Genomic DNA, 25054 nt, shown 5'->3' with positions numbered 1-25054 from the left:
AGAGAGAGTGAGACCTCCAGCGATGAGTCTCTTGACTTGACAGAGTTAATAATAATAATTAGATTGGAACTGTACTGGATTTTTCTACATTTTGCAAAGTATTTGTCACCTTCATGGCTTTTGCCTAATCCTCAGGAAGTTGATGCTTACTTCTTCTTTGTACTTCCTCCATAACATTTTTTTTTTGTGCAGCTCCTGTATGATTTTTCCCTTATACATTCTACTCACTTTATCTTTGTTTCTAGAATACTAACCATATCCTTAACTATAACTAATCTCAAACCAAGTCCCAGTTATTGCTAACTTATTTTCTTCTTCTTCGACTAATCATACTACAGAAAGTTCATAGTTTTCTGTTTTGTAGTTCCATACCTCTTTTTTTCTTCAGTAAATTGTGCACCTAATTAGTAGCTCCCACCCCCATGTAAAAGCTACATGATCACTCATCACCTGATTGCCATCATGTCAGATTCACAATATAAGATGACATTGTTAACTCCAATGCTAGTTACCTTCACTACATGCTATGTAAAGTAGTTATCCCCAAATAATTCATTCTCTTTATTCACACAGAAAATGTTTCCGTTGTGTATAAGAAGAATGCTTTCATAGTAATCACTTATTATTATCTCTGCCTGTCATTCATTAATTTTATTTGCCTGAACCTCTCATGATCACTTTCCTGGTTAATATCAGGTTAATACCATTTTACCAGGAAACAGAGATCAAACAGATTTTATGAACATCCTCCTAAATATCAAAAATTCCTGATAATTTTAAAGCCAATATATATATAAAGCCATATTTCTGTCAGTATATCATCTTTCATCAGCCACATCTTGTTACAAATGTTATGGAAAACAGCTAATTGGACTGAGTAATCACAAACTTCATCCCTTTATTCCTGATATGCTTTTCCTTCGTATATAAATATAACAGCTTGTTCCTTTCTCACTCTATCATTCTACAAGACCTTCATCTCATATCTATCCTGATAGCTTATGCTCACAGTTCCACTGTGTAATTCTCATTTAGTCTAAATCCTTCATTAAGTTATATGTCAGCATGACTTACCAAGAATGGGTGAATATACTATGATACTCTATATGGAATGATTAAGAGAAATTACATAGACAGAATATATGCAAGAAAAAAAGAGTACTTTGTGTGTACAATTTTCATAACTAGCCCACTGAAATTACTATGGCCTTCCTTTATTTCCACACATAGGAATTATGAGTATTACAGATAAATTTTACTAAGTGTATAGCTCTTGATTAAAGCTTTCAGATACAAACATTCAAGACTTATGAAATAAAAACAACAGTAGCTGAAATTTTGATGTTTGTATATGAATCTGCCATTACATGTGGAGATTTAGAGTAACTAGTAGTTAGGATTACACGTTATTATATTGCTAATTACTGATATATTCTGATTTCATATAATGAAAATTCGGATAACATACACACATAACACATTGCTACTATGATAAGGAGCACACTGACAAGTAGACACAAAAAAAGGTGGCAAGTCATTGGTCAAACTGCACATGAACTATTCTGCTTAAACTCTGGAGATGAGTGACTAAGACAATATTAGGACTCTAGAGTGTGATTATGTAGAGATTCAGAAACCTTAATTGTAGAGCTTAGCAGATAAGCAGAAAACAGATGATGTGATCATCATTTAAGTTCATTTCTACAATTTTTACTTGATTAATGCAGAAGAGATTTATGCACACAGAGGATGAGTGAGAGTGAATAAGAGGCCATCCTTTAAAAAAAAAAAAAAATAGTGTATTGCTGAAGGGTGTTGTGAATGCTAGGAAGTGTGATTGATTTCAGTTTGATTTTGCTGAATGAGAATTCCACAGATAAGTGACTCCATGGATTGTTATAATTATAATAGTAATAAATAAATAAGCCTAAAAGGCTGCATTGCCTATTTCTATGTGTTTCTGTCACTGTTGTTGGAAAGAAAAAAGGTATTTTGATGCTTCACTGAATGTGGCAGATGTATCAGAGACCTTGGCAATAACATTTTTCAATAAAACACTCATTGATAACATTCATCAGTAAAATCTAGTCACATTTTCTAGTGGCAACTTGTCATCAGTAACTTAAATATCCTCCGTAATCAGTGTATTCCATTCCACTAGCAGTTGTTTGTTGAAGTAACCTTATACCATCATCTTCATGTCTTTCAGGTTCATAACACACACCATCTAGGCCTTACTATCATCCACTTCTAGTTTGAACCATAACAGTCTCTACACTTGTACCAATGGTTTCATGTGGTGGCTCTTCTTTAAGAGCCTGCAGTTCACTATTAACTGTAAGTATTACAGTGGAACACTCCTGTTTCTATCCTTAAAAAATATCATGTAACAGGTTTCGCTATCAATATACTTCATAATCCATCAGCATTTTTGCTGTTTCCAAGTTTTTTTTTAATACATTGAACTAATTTGTATTATATTTATACATTGGTGCATAAATGAAATATGATGTGCATGTTTTGTTTCCTTGTCTTCCCTACAGATTCATTGGTCGTATGTATTTTTTGTTTTTCCTCTTTGTACACCCAACTATTGTATATACATATTAATTAACTAGATTCATATCAACTGTTTTTATTATGTTCTTGGTCATTTATCCCTACTTGGAACACCCGTGAAAAAAAAAAAGCTTATTACAGTTCCACATTCAACTAACTTCACCTTTTAAATACTTTCTTTATATATGGTACTATTACTATTTTGAGTAGTACCTAACTAAGCTGCACTGAAATTACCCATGTTCACAATAATTTTACTATATAGTACATACATACATACATACTGTATATATTCAGATTTCTTTAATCATTTAAGTAGCTTGACAAACTTAGGCTTCATTTTGAACCATGTTTCACATTGGCCTACTTCTCATTTCTGTGTTTCACATCTGTGCTCTTTAAATGTATTTTCTATCTATTCTGTGTAGCACTCTTGTTTAAAGAAACTACTTCTAAGGTCACTGGCATAACCACTGTACTGGATGGACCTTAGAAAACTTTCAGTGACTCCTCATGACAGCAAAAAGCTGGATGGATTAAAAGTCCTTGAGCAGAAAAGAATATGTAGTATATTAGAGGAAGCAAAAACTTCATGTCAATATTTCTGGAACAGAAAACTATGTAGATACTGGAATGCAAATAAATAATTTACTGAATAAATTTAATTATTTACAAGCTGACATTTATTATTATTATTATAACAGTGTCTCCATGGTGTCAAAAGACTCATCGCGGGGAAACCCTACTTTGACACACTAACCATTATTCACCCAATACCTATCATACTTCTCCTTAAATTCATTCACAGACAAAGCAATCGCAACCACCTCTGGCAATGCATTCCACCCATTTACAACCCTCCAAGCAAAAAATCTAGTCCTAACAGTCTTGTTAACCACACTCTTACACAATCTCCATGGATGGCCCCTAGTTCTCTCCCTTCCTGCACTGGTCTTAAAAAAGTCATCAGTATCAATCCTATAAACCCTTTAATAATTTATATGCCTCTATCATATCTCCTCTCGTACATCTATCAGCTAGTTTTTGGAGCCCACAGATCTTCAATCTATCATCGTAGGAAACATCCCACAGACTTGCAACAATCTTTAACTTGCTTCTGAATCCTTTTCACCATTTCATCACCAATAAATCCAGGTGACCAGATCTGTGCACAGTAGTCCAAATGCAGCCTTATTAATGCCATTATCCTAGATCAAGCTAGCATTATTAGAGGCACCTTAACAATAAACATGCACTGAATCACAGTCTTTGTGGTCATTCCTCTTATTAATAACAATGGGTAAATAGCTGTGTAGCAAAAAAAACCATTCACAGTCATACCATCAGTTCTGTTACAGTTACCTGGACGATTGTACAAAACTTATACTGCATCCAGGACTGTTCCTGGAAATGGCACAAATAATTTATGTAGTTACCAGTTTGCAAATCCATAAACCAAGTTATGTGTTTGCAGCTCTGGAGAAGTTTATTAATATATAAAAGAAAGTGAGCAAGTGAAAGAACAGAGTCATGTAGAATCAAAGCATGACTTACAGAGCCTGAGGCTAAAGATTCATCTGTCATCATATATAATGTGTGACCAGAGAGAAAGAGAGAGAGAGAGAGAATTGGTAACCATTTCCAGAAGTTAGAAGATTGACAATATGATGGCACTGATCATAAATGGATATCCATAAAACTATAACACATGATTTCAATAAGCAGAAAGCAAAGCAAGTAATCAGGGGAAAATTTGTGAATAAATCAGTAATCTCTTTTACTGAAATTTAACATTAGATTATTATTATTATTATTTCATGACACCTCGATGAGTCTTTGGACTCATCGAGGGAGGGCACCTACTCTACAACTCTGTCTCCACCACTCAGTTCACCAACTACACCAACATCATCTACTGCCCACCACCACCACTTCCACAGACAATCACAAACATCCATGCCCACAGCAGAATTCGAACCTGCAGCCTTTATTGCCAGCCACTCGGCCAACCAGGCTGGCAATAGACTAGCATGAATAAATCATATTGTTAAAGAATTGGGATGCAATAAAGTGTGCATGATAGTTGACTAGCAAAATAAAAGTTGAGAATGAAATTTGTTGCAGATTGCTTGAATATTACCAATGGGAAGGCAGTACTTTTCTTCATATAATCATCACTGGGGATGAAAGTTGGGTGTTTCATTATGACCCTGACATGAAAATTCAACCTATAGAATATCATTCATCAATCCTACCTCACCAAGGGGATAAAACATTTCAAAAATTAAAGTGCATGTTGACTATCTTTTGGCACAGGAGATGTGTCATTCACAAGGATTGTATTATCCTGAATTTTTAATTACACCTGTGGTTTTCTAATAATATTGCATATGTAATATAATCTTGTATAATTCTATGTGTTTCTAATATTTTTTTTACTATTGTCCCATTCACAAAGTGAAGACAATAAATTTGCAAAGCTGTGGAAAACCTTCAGAAAATTAAAACAATGAATTATGCTTTTGCCAAGGAACAGCCATTATTTTTGCAACAAAATGTTTTCATTTGCTGAAAGTAATGCTTCCATTTTGTTATTACAAAATGGAAGTATTTAATGGAGGTATTGCTTTCAGTATATCCCTTGTACATAAACTTTAATTTAGAAGTTATGTAAAACAATTTTTAATTTATAAGTTGTTTGTTACTAAATAATGGTATTTGCACTGAATATTTAGGGTCCTAACCATGATAATGCTTAACATAAATAATTTATTTATGTATTATTTATTCATATTTATTTATTATTATTATTGTTTTATTTATTATTTTTTGTCATTCTACTGATTTAACATGATCATGAACAACTAGAGATGGATAAAATATTGAATTTCACAATTAAGAAGAGAATTAGTGACAGACAATATTAAGGACTTTAGAACCTTCAAATTTCATGCCTGATACTTAGAAAGCATCAGTTGGTAATTTAAAAAATTAATGTTGAGGGTATGATAAGAAAATTAAAAGTATTCCTTGAGAGTCAATATTTAATGAAACACTGAAAAATAGATAATATTAAGGAAAACATCTGACAGTTTAAAGTCTGTTTATCCATGGAAGTAAATTAATAAACCTGGAGTCAGCTGGATGAATAATCAAATTTTTAAAGATATATTGTAAGAAAAGCAATGGGAAAATGGAAATCTGATGATAATCTATAATACTTAATAGCTGATAAATCAGCTATTAAGACACAAGATACAATGATAGTACTACATGATTAAGCTTACTTTATTACTATCCTTCTATCAACACTTTTCTTCCAGTTTAATCTTTAATTTGTTAAGATGCAAATATTTGTCAGATTGTATATTTTGGTCTTCTAATGCACATCTAACTGCATCTGTCCATCTCTGTCTTAGTATTCTTCTAGCTTTTTCTTGCTGTTTGGTAACCTTTCCTTTTCCATTTGTTTAAGTGTACCACCTCAGATTGGCTCTCTGCTCACACATTCTTGAATTAATGATGGCCAATTAATTGTCTATCATTAAGAATTCAAGTTATTACTGTTCAGGATCTCCATGGAGTCGCATGACGCATCGCTGTTTATGTTCACACAACCCTGTCAGGTAATGCATCCCACACTTCAATCATCCTCTATGCATAAAAAGCCACTTCTCACCTGCTTCCTCAGTAGTTTCATTTTCAACTTTCAGGAATGTATTTCCTCCTCCCCCTTGTCCTTGCTTCTTCCATTTGTTGTTCTCTATGAAAGATCTCTCCATTGTTAATCCTTTCAGTTATGTCTTAGTTATATCACCTTTTTGTCTTCTGTCCATTAAACTCTGAGGCCTCCAGTCTATCCTCATAAATAACATTGTACAGACCTGATATCATTTTTATTATCTGCCTCTTCTCTTCTGCAAGGCCTCCATAGCACAGCTGGAAAAACAACAGGACATGGCCTCCTTCAATTGGAAAAGACCCGAGTTCAATTTGTATAGTGATGAGAGGAATCTTTGTGGGCTTTTTGAATTGAAGATAAGTTACCCAATCTCATAGAGGTAGCAGAATTTTTTTCTCCTGGAAACTTGGATTTTTTTTTATCCTGCATACAGGCAAATTGGCCATATTAACAAATGCAATTTACAGACAATATATACTATTTGTGGTGGTGGTAGATGTCATTGTGTGTCAATGGTAGTAGTGTCGCTGTGTGTTTGTAATTGGAGGATTAAGTAGGGAAGACAGTAATAATAAATTTAGTTTAATCCTTTATCCAAGCGTGAGCAAACAAAGTTTGTGCCTGAAAGTATCTTCAGGACTTGGGTAAGGTAGTACAACACTAGGCAACTCGTTGCAAAGGTGGAGCAAGCTAACATCACTCCTATCTCAGTATCTCCTATAATGCAAAACACATATCCTTGCGGATATATATAATGTTATGCATTAAGGGAAGGGCCACTACCCAGACTAGTTTCAACCTTTATTGAGGTCTCTTCAGTAGGAGCCAGGCCCAAGTGGAGATACCAGGCAGAAGTATTAGCAAGGTCATCTCTACCTATAGGAGTTGCCAAACGGTGTGCCACCTTTTTATTAAATTACTCTGGATTTAGAGAAAGATGTTGAAAGTTTATTTTTCACTTGGTTAGGCTATAATAAATTTAGTTTAATCCTTTATTCAAGTGTGAGCAAACAAAGTTTGCACCTGAAAGTATCTTCAGGTCCACTCCTGAAGATACTTTCAGGTGCAAACTTTGTTTGCTCACACTTGAATAAAGGATTAAACTAAATTTATTATAGCCTAACCAAGTGAAAAATAAACTTTCAACATAGGGAAGACAGTGTTAGTTTGCGCTATTATTGTTTGTTTTCTTATGTTTTAGTTTCAAGGTATGCTAGAATTCCTCTCCTTACTGAATTGTTCTATTGTTGGAACATCCTACCTAACTGACTGTTCCATTTTTGTTGGTTTATTAATCTTATCTTTATCTCATGCCTTGGTAATCCATTCTTTTGGTATTCCTTCTGTGATCACTCATTTCCTTGTATTTCTATTGACTTCCCAAATTTCTAATTCTATTATGTAAGGCAGTTCAACTAACTTTTAACTGTTAGTTGATTTTCAGTGCCAACATCTGATTCAGGCATGGATATTTGTTGCTGTGATGGTTCATCAGTATTAAGTTGTTTCAGTCTGATAAAGCACATCAGAATTTACATCACTATTCTTTTCAGTTGATTTACTTACAGATGACTTTACCTTAGTAGGAGGTTCCAATTCATTTGGTAAATAAAACTTTTTTGTCTGTCACCTTGTTCCATCATATATATGATTACTATTTCTTCTGATACTTCTTTTCCTGTTCATTAGGGATATTTCTCTTTAGAAAAATTACAGGAGAATTGATACTTTGCCAAGAAATTTGTTCCTAATATAATGTGGGAGCTTAAGTTGGATGTTGAGGGGATAACAAGCAAATCCTGCCAGACACATAGTCTAAATTCTGGTAAGTAAATCCTTGTGCAAACTTTTTCATAAGCTATGAAGTTTGAGTCTGAGAGAGTAGTAATTCTCACAGGTTCCTTCAGTTTGGCAATGTTCTTCTATAACTTGTGTTTTATGCTTAAGAAATAGTCCATTCTAATGGTTGAGACATTGCATCCTGTATCTAATAAAATGCTACACTTAGAGCCTAGGATATCTCCTCTAATTCTCATCAATTGTTAATTTAAATTGGGGGGTTTCTGAATTCTGTTATACTTTCTGTGAAGTATGTGTCCAAATTTTGAATCCCATCTGTTGTTAGAGTAATTTCTTTTGTTATAGAAACAATTCCTGGCAAAATGTCCAACTTTGTTGCAACTATAACTTTTGGGAGGATCCCTATGTTTTCTCTCTGTCTGAGGTTGAGGGACAATGGGCATCTGTTGTTTTTTCTAGTCCTTGAATCACCTTATCCAGATTAGCTAAAATTGGTTGATTTTGCTTTTCCACTTGTCTTATTATCTTATTAATTTTATCTGTTGTGGGGCTTTGGTCTTCTTGAGACTTTACAGTAATTGCTGTTAATTACCTCATTAAGACTATCCATTATTTGTTGTAATTTTTTTACTTCCTGGTGAACTAGGGTTTGCACTTCTTCCATCAGCTTTTTGCTGGATTGTTCTTTACTTTCAGCTATGCAATTAACATTAATTGGACTTTCTCCAATATTCTTTCCTTTTTCCTTTTCATCTTTATTTTTCTTTTCAATCTCAGATTGGTTCAAGGAACAACCAGTCTTATTTACAACATATACAAGACTTACACTGGATGAGGGACAAAAGTCTCCAATCATTTGTTCTTTTTCTTTGACAGTCTTAAAACATTCTTCTAAGGTGTTAATTCTCTTCTTGTAGGCAGTCTCTCTTAATTCTAATTTTACGCCTTGGTGAAACTGTTGGAACAGCCCAATCTAAATGAGGTTTATCTTCATTAGACACATTTAAACTGTTTGAAAGAGAGTCAACATGTGTTGTAAAAGTCTATGACACTTTCTTTATCCTTTTGTGTGACTCTGTAGTTTCCACAAGTTAGGACCAATACTTCTTTCTTAATCTAGAGTACTGTGAAATCAAAACATCTTTAAATTTTTGATATTCTAATGTTTCCTTAAGAATTGGGGATGAATATAAAAATGGTTTTGCTTTACCAGTCAATTTACTTCTCAGCAATATTAATAATTGAAAGTCAGTCCGGTTTGCTACTTCTCTAAGCTTTTCAACGAAAGAAAAAAAAAGATAGTACATCATCAGATTCTTCTCCCGAAAATTGAGGAAAGACTTGTTGGGGTTTTACGGTTCAGAAGAATGCACTATCTTCCATTCCCATATTGGATGTAACAGTCATATTAATCTATCAGCTACAAACTTAAATCCTATAATCTCAATTCTAAAATAACCTTTTTCTTTGCCTGATTCTGCTCCACAACCTGCTCACTGGGATTCACTTAATTTTACTATGAAGGTTTTAAGGATCACTCTTCTTCTATTATCACACAAAAAATTTCCAATTGCTTAATTTATACTAGTGAATTCACATCCTGCCGACTGCACCATTTTGTTGGAACGTCCTACCTAACTGGCTGTTCCATTTTTGTTGGTTTATTAATCTTATCTTTACCTCCTTAAATTCCATTTCCTTTCGATAGTTGTTGATTGATGCTCATCTGAATATAAAGAAATGTATATTATACTGCGCCACCCTATATTCAGATTAGTCTAAACAATATAGAGGAATCAATCATCAACTTTACTTATTTTACCACTTTGTTTTTAGGCCGAGGTTATTAATAGCTTTTAAGGCTTCCGCAAAGGTCTGATTAATTTTATGAGCGGTGCAATGAAAGAAAATCAGGCAAACACCAAGTTTAACTCAACAAAAGAAAACATTTAATGTGAAATAGTACAACATAAACATACAAGTATAATTATCTGCAAAAGGTTATCCAATTAAAAAATTACATAAATTCACATTCAGATGTTAATAACTTCTCAATTAGGTTTGAGGATCATGACTAATGTTAACATTTCTTAATTCTTAAAGCTTTTCCTTCACATAGTTCTCTGTATCCAATTAGATGAGTCATATTACAAATATATTAGCTCAGTTTAAAGTGTTCAGAATAATTACAATCCATTAACCATCAAAGATTCACTTTTCAGTTCTTTATGCTCAGTCAATCAAGTTGAGAATAGTTCTTAAGTTTAACCTTCCAAATATTATTATAATTAATCTTATGACAGGCTACACTGTATTCTTTCTCAGTCAGCTAACACTCAATAGAACAACATAACACTTATTATTTCTAGGGGAAAGTACTTCTGTACATCTAACATCCAACCATTAATTGACACCACCACAGCTAAGGTCTAAATATATCCGATGGAGATAACTGTTATAGCTTCACAGGTTATAGAAAGGACAACTCTTACCGGTTTACTGCTTCTGCACATCGAATTCGCAAAGGCACATTTGAAATTCTTGTTGACTTTTACTTTATGGCAACACAATTCAAAAGAAATCTTCCTCTATAATAACTGAATTATAGACACAGAAATGCACAAGTCTTGATACACTTGGTTTAAGTTATCTACTAATTCCTTATTTTCTTCATGTATCAACTTCAGTTCTGCACTATTCTTCCACTAAACATTTGGAATTTATCGTAGTATCAGAACTCCCATAGAAATAAATCGAAATGCCTATTAATTCCCAATCCTTCCTAGTCGATTTACGGCATATATAAATTTCCCCTCTGCCATTACCGCACTCTATGCTCTCCCAATGGCTTCTCTCTATATCCTACTTTCGTTTTCGAATTAACTGTTCTGACCAGTTCAGCTCATAACAATTCGCTTCTCCCTTTGTATACAGTACTCGCGCTCTAATCACACGCTACCTAAAAATAATTCCGTTTCCTTGACAGTGACCAATCAAATCTCATTAGCAGAATTGCTTAAATTTACTTTCACTTTCATTTACAATAATAAAAAAACATATATCACAATTCATTTAGGATATATTTACAAGTTATATAAAAATTTATACAGAATAAATAACTAAAAAAAATTACAATTATTATTTCAGTGAAAATTTAACAGTAAATGTTTAATTTACAATTTACATAGGAGCAAACTTAGCTCAGGAAATCAATATATGTTAAATCATGAATGAAGTATTAATAAATCATAAAATTCTTCATTCACAATTTAACACTATCCTTGACCCCTCTGCTACTATAATCTGCTTTAGCTAAATCTTATCCCTTCAGTGGCTGCTCCTTCGGTTGGTTACGAGTGCAAAGCTCAGCAGACAAAGAGTCTGTCTCGGGCTAGAGTCAAGCCTCTTTGAATGCAAAATCCAGAATTAACTCCCTTTCAGAATTAAGAAAATTTTGTTTGATAATGCTGCACCATCTTATTTCCTATACAAGAGAAATCCCCTTGTCATGCAGTTAACACACAGACTATTTTATGATTCTAGAATCTAGCAAACAGCAATCCCAATTACAAATCCTTAACAAACTTATTTTACATGCAGTCGTAGCGAATCCCCCCCCCCCTGCATTTGAATTCGTACAGGTTCTGATTTTAGTGAGTGGTGCATTGATTTTAGAGATCAGGCAACTTAATAAGGTAAAGAGAACATGAATGTTCATTCATTCTTTAGCTCGATGTACATTTATCAAAAGTTCACTTAACTAAACTGAATTGCACTTGCACTTAACAATTATTAACTAGACAAAATAGAACACTTCTGCTCTTACAACACAATTATGCTAGAGATTATGTCATTCATCTAAGGCTAACAGACAATGGCATACCTCAACAATTCAATGTCAAACTCTACTACTATGCACTTTTAGAGTTACAGTAATTTATCAATAGGTTAAGTACTAGAGTCCTGTTACTAATTATCAAGTCCTATCACATAATGTATCAGCACTTTTCTGCACTTCAGCTTAGTTCAGAATACAATGGAACTAGAAAGATTTTACATTACCGACCATCTGGTTCATGCTGGTTTCTTCTCCTGATCAGTCCTTTGTGAGCACGTGGCTTGTTACCTCATTCTGCGGCCTGTTGTCTTCAGATATGACCCTCTAGTGACTATGTTCACTAATCACCCTCTTGCTAATGTGAGCAAGACTGCTCTGCCTGGACAGGTCCTTGTGATTCGGCATGAAGCCTCGGTTCTCGCTGACTGTCTAGCTGTACTGTAGAATGCCTGGACTGGACTGCGCCTGGTCGCGTAGCTGCTGCTGACCATTGTCTTTCTTGACTGTGCCACTTCTACCGGTACCTGAATGCCAAAGGGAGATGAAGAGAAAAAAGAGCCTCAAGTCTGCACTGCTATGCTTCTTATACCTCCATGTTTCTGCTCTCTCCCTACGTCACTGATTCCGCTCAGCACCTAAGTCCCTTGCGCTCGGTACTAACTTCTCCTTGATATGTCCTCCACTCCACGTGGATGTCTAGCATTCACCTCGGACCTCATGACTGCCTCGGGTTATGTCTTTAAGCCAATTATTTCAATGTGAACTTTGATCTAACCTTTCCTGTTCTAATATAATTCTCACAAAAATCCAATTCCTTTCGGTTATACATAGGACAGTTAACAATATAGCAAAATAGAGGAATTTACAAAACCAAGGACTAATACGTTATTTACAATTTCATTTCTACCTATATACAAGTACTTCTTTAGGAAAATTTATTTGTATTCTAGTTAAATCCTATTTATGACAATTTAAACCTTTTATTCAAGATTTAACAACAGTAAGTTGTGTGTAGTGAAATAATACGCCCTTCCATGATAAGTCCTTGGACTCCCTGGAGGTGTCATGTAATAATAATAAAATCTGTAAACAGACCTGAGTATAGTAATAGTGATTGTAATATGATCAGTAGAATATATACAGTAGATTAACCACTCTTCTGTTTATGCTGCTCAACATCCTTAGTGCTGTAGCCATTTTATGGGTTACCTTAACTTTCTCACAATATGTCTCTAAACTTCAAATTTCTATCTCTCAACCCAAGATTCCTTTCTCCCTTTAGTATATTCCACTAGTAGAATTATGCACTCTACTGTTGGATTCCATTTCATTAAGCTGACTCCATCTTATTCAAATCCTCCTGAAACATTGGCACTATCACTAATAATCCTTCCCAAGCAGCTAACAATGTCATTGACATAAAAGTTAAACAGTAGTGTGTCACAAATGTGGAACCCAGTTGTGACATGCTGCTTCCCTGACACTGTCTTTTCATTCACAACTCACTAGTATGTATCAGACAATCGATTTCCAATCCAGTGCACTAACCTGATGTCTAAATCCATATGCTGTAACTTAAATATCAACTTATTATATAGCACCCTGATGAATGCTTTTGTTAAAACAGTATACACCTTTCACTCATCAACTACTCTTGTTACTTTATTATAAAATGCAGTTGATCAGATTACTAAAACAAGAGCACCATTTGTTAAAGGGTGATACCTATGATATTATTATTATTATTACTACCCAAGACCTCATGGAGTCAAAGACTCATCTGGGAGGTCCTTTTATTACACACACATCTCATCATACTGTGTCTTAAACACACTCAAACTCCTTGCAGACACCACAATCTCAGGCAAGGCATTCCAATCATTCACAACTCTGCACGAAAAAAACCTGCCTCTCACTCCCCTACTCATCACACCCTCTTTATACAGTTTCCAGGGATGACCTGGTTCTCCCCTGATCTCCTACTATTCTCTGTAGAACTTCTCCACCATTGATCTTATAACAACCCCTTACCAACTTGTAGGTCTCTATCATATCTCCCCTCCTCCTTCTCTCCACCAGACTCTGCAAATTACATCTTCTCAATCTTTCCTCATACTCAACATTCCAGAGGTCAGAAACTACCTTAGTCAGTCGCCTTTGGACCCTTTCCAACATCTCTTCATCCTTCTGAAAACCGGTGACCAAATCTGGGCACAATAGTCCATGTGTGACCTAATCAAAACCTTATACAATGGAACAAGAATCTCCCCACTTCTACACGTCAGTATCCTCCGCATCATTCCCAGAAGTCTTTGTGTTGTCTTCACAATTTTGGCGATGTGTCCCCTAAACTTCAGATCCCTATCCACTACCACCCCCAGATCTCTCATCTCCTCTACCTCCAACAAGATATTCTCACCAAGCATAAATTCTGCATCCCATCTTTGTTTTCCAAATTTTAAAACCTTACATTTTGCAACATTGAACTCACATCCCCATTTGCTTGCCCAATCACTCAATTTATTCAAGTCTTCTTGTAAGGCCACAACATCTTCACTACTCTTTATGGTTCATCCCAACTTTGCATCATCTGCAAACAACTGAATATTTCCATCAAATCTTCGCCAATATCATTAATATACAAGTTAAATAGTAATGGCCCTAAAACAGACCCCTGAGGCACTCCACTAGTGACTTTCCTTTTCCTGGATATCGCACCCCCATACACAACTTGTTGATACATATCAGATAGCCAGTCTCCAATTCAATGCACTAATCTAATATCCAACCCCATCTGCTATGGGGTTGGATATTAGATCCAACCCCATCTGTCAACTTATCAAGAGGTACCCTATCAAAAGCTTTTGCAAATCCAAGTGTATTACTGTATACTACATATTACTACATATCTCATATGATATCTGACTAATTTCCAGTTTCTCACCAATTTGATTCCTCCATTCCATAACCACCACCCTTAACTCTGGATGTGGGAAAGGCATTCTAGAAAATAGCTTTTATTACTCGAGAGATGGATAGAGTTCAAGGTTAAGAAGTGTAAGAGGAGAATGTGTTTTGAATACTAAGAACTATGAATGGCAGTGGGATTGCATGTACGTAATGGCTATTTTCTAGTATGAAATATTATTATTATTCAGGCCTCCATGGAGTTAAAAGACTCATCGTGGGAGGTCCCTCCTAGGAAACACAAAGTCTAACATACTACTCCTCAAACTCATTGACCGTTCTTGCTCTCACCACTCTATCAGGCAATGCATTCCACTATTCAACCATAAATACCCAAGAAAGTGACCATTAAACATTTCCAACATATTGTCTGTATTGGTCACTCAATCCTTATTTTCATCTAACAGTATAATTTTTCTACATAACAAAAGAAATCCTTAGAATTTTCCTTAGATTGGAGAACTAATCTCTTCTCCTATTCCAGTTTTGTCTTCCTTAGAAATTACCAATGCATGGGAACTAGTGAAGAAATATTTATTAGTAACAACAGCAACTTGAACTTCAAGTGAAAAAACAACATATTTTGGGTTTCAAGATACCATTACTGGAATGAAAAAAGAAATATAAGACAAAGGCCTTATAGGACAGCTCATTCCAGGAAACTGACTAGCATAGTAAGCTATGCTTACTATGCCAGTCAATTTCCTGGTCTATATCTTATATTTATAGAAATATAAGACAAAGGTGTTATAAGATAGCTAATTCCAGGAAACTGACAAGCATAGCTTACTATGTTAATCTGTGATTCCAACAATCTTTGGACAAGCTGAGACTACCGGTGCCACCAATTTACATCCTTTATTCCCGATACCCCTGGCATTTTTATAGAGAAGCAACAGTGTTATCACACTGTTCCTCTGCTTACTGTTATTCCCCCTTCTGCAAGTCCATTTGACTCTGCAATATACCATACATTCTCTATTTCCCAAGTAACTTTACCTAAAAGAAGCCATCCCTGCCACCTTCCTTCCTGGTAACTTTATTTTCCCTGCCCTAATACTCTCATTTGCCCAGACCAGACTACAATCTCTGTAGATGCCTGCATGCTTCCATGTTCAAATGTAGCTCATCTTTTGTATACAGTTCTCTTCTATCATCAAATGCACTCCACTCATCCCCATAATCCAGGTCTCTCTTTTGACACGTTCTCGCTATGTCATTTAGTATTACTGATCTTGTCAGCTCTACATGATCATATCTGGGTAATACACTCACTAACTTCCTCTCACAATCTTCTTCTACACAATTGCTAACATGAATCTTAGATCTCTCTTCATATCAAAGTTTCTTCAGTATCTTCATTTTTTGTATGATTCTGCTACAGTTGCTACCTGTTTATCCCCCCTTCCTCCCCCAGTTTTTTTCAAAACTAATATCTGTTTGTCTCTGATCTAATCAGGCGTTTTATTTCTCAAACTCTCATTGTGTTAAAAACGATTTGAACATAGTCTCTTGTAGCTACTTTAGTTTGACTGATTTCTCTCACATTTCATATAAATTTATTTGATTGGCTACTTCCAGCATTCTAGTTTTGCTTATTCTGTTTTCTGTTTTCAGATTAATTTGCAACTTTCACTAATTATTGTTCCTAAATAACTGAAATATGTTTTCTGTATGTTCTCCATTGACAATGATATTTTCTGCATTACTTCCTATTTTCATAGTTTTTTGCTCATTTTCATGCCAGATCTGTTATTGTTACAGCAGTCTCAATGATTATACTGGATTATAACATCATAAAGATTGGAGAAGTGTTACATGATTGTTTTATATCAAACCATCTTCCTGTAACCTCCTTCTATTCTAACTGCTGACTTACAACTTAAATACAGCTATTCAGTTACCTCATATAATTATACTATTTTGAAAGCTTTTCTCTTGGAACCTTGTTATATGTCTTCTCCTGGTCTACAAAACTTAAATACAGACCTTTTAGAGAGTATTTTTATGTCTATGTTACACTAATAATGATTAAACTGACTAATTTCAGAAACCAAATGGCTCAGAAACTAGTCCGAATTGTTTCTTCAAGTTATATTTACACTGAGAATACCATAAGTAAAGGAAATCTCAGAGATTAACCCATTAAGTGCAAATACGAAAAAAAACGAGGCAGGAAGTATGCACAAGAGCATGTGTTCTCTGAGACCTTTTAATAATTCTAATTATTGGAAACGTTTCAAAGCTGATTAAGTAAGTCTATTAAAAAATATTTCAGGCATCTTTCAAGATCAGTCCTTAGTTCCTATTTCGTCAGTCATGTGGATTTCTTCTATGGATTCTTTGATATGTTGTGACAAGAAGTTTTAAACAGAGCATGGTGGTTTTATCTCATTCTGTGTTGTGATTAGCAGCAGATATATGTGCATGGTGAAGGAGTTTAGGTTCTATTTTTTATTGACTGCATTACTGAGATGTTCCCTTTTTGAATTTCAAAATTTTTACTGATCTCACATATGCATCATAAACTGCATGAATAAGGAACTTTGTAGACTGCCTGTATTTTTGAAAAAAAGGTTGCTATTGTAAGCAATTTCAAGTGATCTGGATTGGTTTGCAGGTAGCTTTATGTTAAGCACTTATCATCATGTATCAAAAAATTCTAAAGTAATTTGTTTGTAGGGCTCCTAAACATGACTCAGGAATAATCTTGACTGATGTTTGGAAGTCTTTAATATGACCTCTTAACTCATGATTTCAACTTTTCTAACAATCATGCTAAAAGTTTTTGAGAAAACAGATGATATGGTCTCTACATGATTCATGCTTCTTTTCTGTATTTGTACTGCATACTGTTGATTTGAGATTTCTTTATTTGTATTTTTCTTTTTAAGTTTATATCTGAATAAATAATATCTGTTTATTTTGAGAAAGTAGGATTTAATTAATACCAGTGTAATAATAAAATACTACTTTATAAATCATTAAATACATTACTACTACTTCATGAACTGATGATGAGACCGTGATTACAAATTATAGTCTGACTGTGCTGTCTAGGGTTGTGGTTATGGTGTTAGAGAGTTTACTGAGAGCTTGGATTCAGAATTAGTTTAATGGGAGCAGTATCTCTGTGATGGTCAGCATCGATTTATTAAAGAGAGAGAGATTACATTTTTAGCAATTTATTTGTGTACTACAATAAGGTGGCAAATTCAGTGGACAAGGAAGATGCTTATACAGTGGTTAGTATACTTGGATTTTTCTGAGGCTTATGATAGCTGGTATATAAATAAATTAAAATCATTGGGTTTAGCTAATAGATGAGTGAATTGAATAGGTGCTTGACTGTCAGATATTGTAGATATCAGCAGATTGTGTATGGAAGAATGGTATCCCAAGAGAGGAAGGTTGCTAGTGGCAACAGGTGTCTGTTTTGGAATCATTGTTTAACACTTGTGTGTTAATGATATTTGGGATTGACATAACTGCAGCTATGCAGCTGTTTGCAAATAGTGGAAAGATCTATGTGGAGTAGAGCAGATGCAGCTGAAGGTTCTGAATAGGTATGTGATTAGGCAAGCAAGTGGAGTTGCCAGTTCACTATCACAAAATGTAAGTCTTGAAATTTAGTCAACAAAGATGTGATATAAAATATAGGCTTTAAAATATAGGCTTTGAAAAATTTGAAGGATGTGGGAGAATAAAGGGGTTATTCCAGCTTATTCCACTCATTTACCACTCTAAAAGTAAAGAACCCAGCTCTAACACCCTTGCTAACCACACTCTTGCAGAGCTTCCATAGGTGTCCCCTAGTTCTCCCACCACCAGTCCTGATCTCAAAAATATCCTCTGAATTAATCCTATAGAAACCCTTTAGCAATTTGAATGTCTCAATCATATCTCCCCTTTTCTGCTATCAACTAATTTCTTCAACCTGTTCTCATAAGGTTCATTCCATAGACCTGCTATCATCTTGGTCACTTGCCTCTGGATCCTCTCCACCTCCTCCCCATCAAGAAGAAACCTAGGTGACCAAATCTGGGCACAGTAGTCGAGATGAATCTTATCAAGGCTTGATACAGAGGTACAATAACTTGCTTGTCTCTGCTCGTCAAAGTATTTTTCAACAACCAAGTGAAAAGATGAGCTGATTTAGCCACTTTTGCAATGTGCCCCCTAAACTTCATCTCCCTATCCACCAACACTCCCAAGTCCCTGGCCTCATCAATCTCCTGGAGTACAGTTCCACCAATGTGGTATACTGCTGCTAATCTTTTCACCCCAAAATGCATAACCTTACATTTTGTCACATTAAATTGACATCCATTCTCCTTAGCTCAGAACTCCAATCTATCCAAGTCTTCTTGCAAGATTTTGACATCTTCTGCATTCACTATTGCCCTACCTAACTTTGCATCATCAGCGAACAAATGAACTGTTCCTCTTAGATCCTTCCCTATATTATTAATGAACAAATTAAACAGCAGTGGTCCAAGAACAGAACCCTGCTGCACACCACTAGTCACAGGCCGTCTTTTGGACTCTACCCCTGAGTAAACTATTCTCTGATATCTCTCCATCAACCACCGTCCTATCCATCTCACCAACCCTATATCCATTCCCATATGTTGTAGTTTACGGATTAGAATTCCATGTGGTATCCTGTCAAATACCTTAGCCAGGTCCAGCAGTATCACTGTAAACCCATTATCCTTATCCAGTTTAGCCGTCACTGTGTTATAAAACTTGAGCAAGTTACTGAGGCATTATCTACCTTCACAAAGCCATGCTGTCCCCCCGTACAGTATCTCATTTTCATCAATCCATTCCTGTATTTTTCCCTTGACTACTTTCTCCAACACCTTAACAACCATTCCTGATATGCTGATCGGTCGGTAATTTGCAACAGTAGTCTTGGATCCTCCTTTATGCAGTGAAACTATTATCCCCTCTTTCCACACCTTCGGGCCTAAACTAGACCTGAGACTCAGATTAAACAACATGGTCAAGGGCACTGATAATTCTTTAGCCGCTTCACGTAAGACCCCGTGCCGGTATACCATCTAATCCCACAGATGTATTCACATTCAGGTTCTGTAATAGACTATTCACCTCCACTTCATTCATCACAATTCCCGTATAAACTAATGGTTCCTTCATTTTTTCAATGTCACCACCTGGATGATATACTCATGCAAAGTGCTCACTCAGTAATTCCACTATATCGACTGATTCAGTGACCTCCTTACCATCGTCATTCCTTAAAATCATTCTGCCATGTACAGTTTTTTTTTTTTTGCTTGCAGTATATTGAAAGAACTGTTTGGGATTCTCTTTAGCTTGCATAGCTAGTTTCCTTTCATAATCCGCTTTTGCTTTTTTTACCACACTCGTTACCCTTCTAACCTGCGCTTTATACCGTTCGTGTGCCTGCAGGTCACCTTTCTCTTTGAATTCCCTCCACAGTTGTTTCTTTTTTTGCAGCTCAAGCTTAATGGTGTTATTCATCCATTTAACCCCTACTTGTTTTACTATTCGGACCCTAGGTATACAATCAGCCATAACCTCTTGTAAATGCTCCTTGACCACGTCCCATGCTCTATCGACATCCAACCCTTGCAGTTTTACATGCCATGGCACTGATCCAAGCAATCTCCTAAGCTTGTCGTATTTGCCAGCATGGTAATTCCACATATAACCTGTCTTAATCGAAAATTCCAGACCTTTAGCCACCTTCCAGGTTAAGACCTTATGATCACTCTCACCAATAGGTGGAAACATGGTCATATTCATTACAGTCAACATCTCAGATGCTATTACCAGGTCAAGCACTCTCAAACCCCTAGTATTTTCAATTACATGCTGTCTCAGATAGTTATCCCTTAATAATTGAATAAAATCCATTTCCTTCTTCACATGTGTGCTCTCCTCCTTCCAATCAATGTTACCATAGTTGAAATCCACCATAATAATTACCCTCTTTCCACTCATTTCATCAATTTGTTTATGCATACTATCTCCACCATGTATTCCCTCACCTGGTCTATAGCAGCACCCAACTATGTATTTTGTTCTTCCAGTCTCAATCTCACACCAGATAGCCTCAAATGAGCTCTTTTCACTATCCTGCAATACAACTTCAATTCTCCTTGGCCAGGCAGTTCATCAGCTATCATAACAATAACACCCTCCCCCCCCACCCCTGCAATACAACTTCAATTCTCCTTGGCCAGGCAGTTCATGAGCTATCATCAATAACACCCCCCCCCCACCATTTTATTCTCTCTGTCCCTCCTAAACACACTATAACCTACACATTCTATCCCACTAACTATATCATCTTCCGTCAGCCATGTTTCGCTAATGCCAAAACCTGTGGCCAGGAAGAGCCAATCAAGGCCAAAAATTCTTCCTTCTTGTTCCTAATACTCCTGGCATTAGTATACATGAAATGCAGAGGTCCCTTTGTCCCACCCCTATCCCATTCTGATTTCTTGTCCATAGTACTGGCTCTGGTACATTATATACATTCTTACACTCAACCGTTTCACTGATGTCTGCATATCCATCCCCCCCCTTCCCTCTTTGGTAGTTCTAGTTTCCCTGGTTCTGCACATCCATTTTCACTTCATTCAGCAACACTTTTTCCAGTCTCCACACACCAAATCCTTTCAAATGCAGGCCATCCATCTTGTATAAATCCTTTTGCCCATCAAACTCATTCCACACGTCCACGAATTCCACACCACACCGTCTGCATAACCTGCGCATAAAGTCATTTGCGATTATAGCCCTCCTCCTAAACTCCTCTCTGTCGTACCGCGGCAACAGACTCACCATCCTAACTCTGTCACTCTTTTCTTTCACTACCTTTAACAATACTTTAAAGTCCTCTCTCATAAAAAATTTATCTACTTTCAATTCATTCGTAACCGCCACAACTATCAGTTCTTTCACCCTCTGTTTTTGCGCTCTAATACTCTTACTTACATCCTTAAATTTCGCACCCGGTAAGTTCGATTTAGTTAAACTCCCATCTATCACTCCTCTTAATAACGAGTCACCATACAACACTCTTTCCTTCATTTCACAAACTCTCCCACTCTTATGCTTATTTTTTCCTTTCAAACACTTGTTTATTTCTGTTAGCCGAGGCACTCTGGAAAGAGTTTTGCAGGCACTCCAACTCTCGCTGCGCACTGTGTATCACTGCGCGCAACCTAGCGATCTCACTCCCTACAAATAATTCCTCATTTTTTTCATCATTTAAACCATTTTCTCTCTCTGTATAGTTGCTTTCACTCTCTTTTTGATCACCGCTCTCATTGCCATCTTGTACCACATCGCAATTCCCTATCAAGCCTATATATATAGATAGTTATGGTTGAAGCATTTCTTCAACCATAACTATCTCACGACCTGACATATACTTCAATTCCTCACTTTGCTTACACTTTCTGCACATTCTCCCACCACTATCACTTTCCATCCAAACTCCAGCCTCCTTCGGGAATGCATCCCACACACATCACATTGGACAAACTCCCTCACATTACAGTTTTTGAACAAAGGCGTTGTATTTTTGGACGCCATTATCTTATGTCGCATTGGCACCTTATGTTGGAGCAAAAAGATTGATTCCCTTGACCTAAGGCCTTGAAAAGTAGGTGACTAGATTAGCCCACATGTGGCTTCACAAAGGCAATGGATCCATAGCCTCTTTGCCCCCTACATATCAAAGGTCCTCCTCATCATTGCCATAATCCAGAGAACATTCATCAACTCGGTATTGGGTCTTTGGCATCTGGAATTGAAAGATGGACTGTAAATTTCGTTCTTTCAGTTCATTCTTCATTCTTTCATTCATTCTTGTGGGGACACGATAAAAACACACAAGTGAGTGAAGGTCTGTTATCACAGATATTGCTTAAAGCAGAGGAAATAGAAGAACAAGAAGCCATCCCTGGAAGATGTGATCAAGGGAATAAGGAGCAGTATGTTAAAAATGATACCAATCCTTGTTATATTTTTTTTTTTATATGGCTCTCACCGATGAAATTGTAAACCTATTGTACATTAGAACATTGGGTGAGCTATGTTTTTTTTTTTTTGTTTTTTTTGTTTGAAACCCTGCTCTAGAGACCATTCATGGAACTTTTTTCAAGCAGGGTGGTGGTCTCGTAGCCTCTTTGCCCCCTAATTTCATACCAGGCAATGAAATTCATCTCCTACCCAAAAATATTCACAAACATCCATACTCACAGCAGGATTTGAACCTAGTTGGCACATATTCCCATGATTGCCTTGACTGTTTGTCTTACAGTGAAAATCAGACTGTGAAACCAGCTTGTTTTTCAGATTTTTCTTCTACAATTTTTTTTAGCCTCTTCTCAGGTATGCTTGTATAAATCTTATCTAGAACACTTAGCAGGGAAATTCTTTTGTAATTCTTGTTCAGTTTTTTTTTTTTTTTTTTCTACGGGCATGATCAGAGCTCTACTCCAAATATCCAGTAATTTGGATAAGAGGTTGGCTGATGGAAAAAGGGTGGTGCATGTGGGAGTTGAGTCCAGGAGAAGATGGGTAACTAGTGGTGTATTGCAGATCTTAGTACTTAGCCTGCTGCTGTTTAATTTGTACCCCTGTGATATAAGAAATAATTTAAAGATAAATATTCAGTTGTTTGTTGATAATGCAAAGCTATGAATGGTGATAATCACTGAAAATTATATAGAGATACTGCAGTAAGATTAAATATATTGGCAGTAGGAGAAAGGATAACTGCTGCCAGTTTAATGTGGTCAAGTTAAGTTCATGCACTATGAGATGAATGGATCTCAAGCTGTGTACTTGATTAATGGAATTGAACTTCAAGAAATTGATGAGGCAAGGATTTGCAGGAGGAAATTATTGCAGATAGGGAATTGAGGTTTAAAGAGCATATTACAAAGGTGGCCTAAACAGCACATCAGGTTATATGGTTGTAGAACACACTGACAATTAGGGATAGGAGGTTATTATTCCTCTTTATCAGACCTGGTTGCCTGGATTCCATGGGAATGAGGAAGTAGTGAAGAGAATCCAAAGTTGGGTTATCATGATTGTAGCAGGTCTGTGGAATGATACTATGATAGGTTGAACTCATGGACTTCAAAGACTACTTGATAGGTACAAAAGAAGAGGAGCACATAGCAACATAGTAAATCAAAGGAGTGTTATAGGATTGACACCAAAATGTTTTTCAATACATGGCAAAAAGGTAAAACAAGTTTTAGGACTAGATGTTTTTTTGCTTGGAAGGTGGTGAATGATTGGAATGGGTTGTCAGAGGTAGTGGTGAGTGCTTTGCTGGTGAATGAGTTCAAAGAGAGGTAATATGAATGTTGTGTGAACAGTGGTTAGAGTGGGTCTTCGTAAGTCTTCAACTCCATGGAGATGCTTGAGAAATAATAATAATTATGCTAGGCATCCACTAAAACTTTATACCTCCATATATTTTCATTTTTCTGGTTGAATATCATGAAGTTTGCAAATCCAGTTGCAGAAATCATGGAATAGACCAAATAATGGAAGTTTACTCTTGTGTACCAGACCCTGTCAAAAAGATTGGAGATATCAAGAATGACAACCTGAGACTCACCACATTTTTCCATGGTATGAGTGGCATAGGTAAATAGATCCCCTGATGATCAACAGTGCAGAATCTATATTGGCAATCTTTACTAGTTTGAGTACTACTTTCAAGGTAGTGTAGAGATTGGATGCTGATGGTTTGCACCACTATAGGTCAGAGAAATTGGGCAGTAGTTTGATGGTAAAAATTTGCCACCGTTCTGAGAAATAGGTTGCATGCTGTTAAATAAATACCAGTGGAATATGAAAGTGTAAAAAAGCAACACAGAATGTGAGTTAACTCTGAAGCACACATCTTTAGGATGTGATTGGAGAAATGCCACCCTGACTTTCTTGTATTTAATTTGGATAAAATTCTTCTTTCTGACAAAACAGGATGCGAGTTTCTGCTTTCAGCTATTTCAAATTCCATTTTAGATGAGTTGATAATTTTCTTATAGCTGTTCCTTAGCATAAGCAGTAAAGAAAGATGCCATTCTGGATGAAAGCAATTATGGTATGGTTGATTCTTCACTTGTATTTTTTTGGTGCATCTTTTGGCATAGAAGTTGCAAAGATCATCCCACTTGGCA

At 35.9% G+C, this 25054-nt stretch overlaps 1 protein-coding gene across 3 annotated transcripts in view; it reads left to right on the top strand.

Moving 5' to 3' along the window:
• Nucleotides 1-25054, top strand: part of LOC150109764 (cyclic AMP-responsive element-binding protein 1-like) — a 341490-nt gene that overhangs the window by 35801 nt on the left and 280635 nt on the right. For 2 of the 3 annotated variants that reach the window (XM_090408798.1, XM_090408686.1), the window contains exon 2: nucleotides 2210-2337. The exons of the other annotated variant lie outside the window; for it this stretch is intronic. In XM_090408798.1, the coding sequence (XP_090264924.1) occupies nucleotides 2287-2337 (51 nt within the window). In that variant the 5' untranslated portion in view covers nucleotides 2210-2286. The remainder of the gene's footprint in view (nucleotides 1-2209; nucleotides 2338-25054) is intronic. 3 annotated transcript variants of the gene reach the window in all.

Source organism: Typopeltis vanoorti, chromosome 1, assembly GCF_054136105.1.
Source record: "Typopeltis vanoorti isolate ZY-2024b chromosome 1, IOZ_Tvanoo_1.0, whole genome shotgun sequence".
NCBI classification, from domain to species: domain Eukaryota; kingdom Metazoa; phylum Arthropoda; class Arachnida; order Uropygi; family Thelyphonidae; genus Typopeltis; species Typopeltis vanoorti.
The sequence above is the reverse complement of the archived record's forward strand: the minus strand, read 5'-3'. Positions and strand labels throughout refer to the sequence as shown.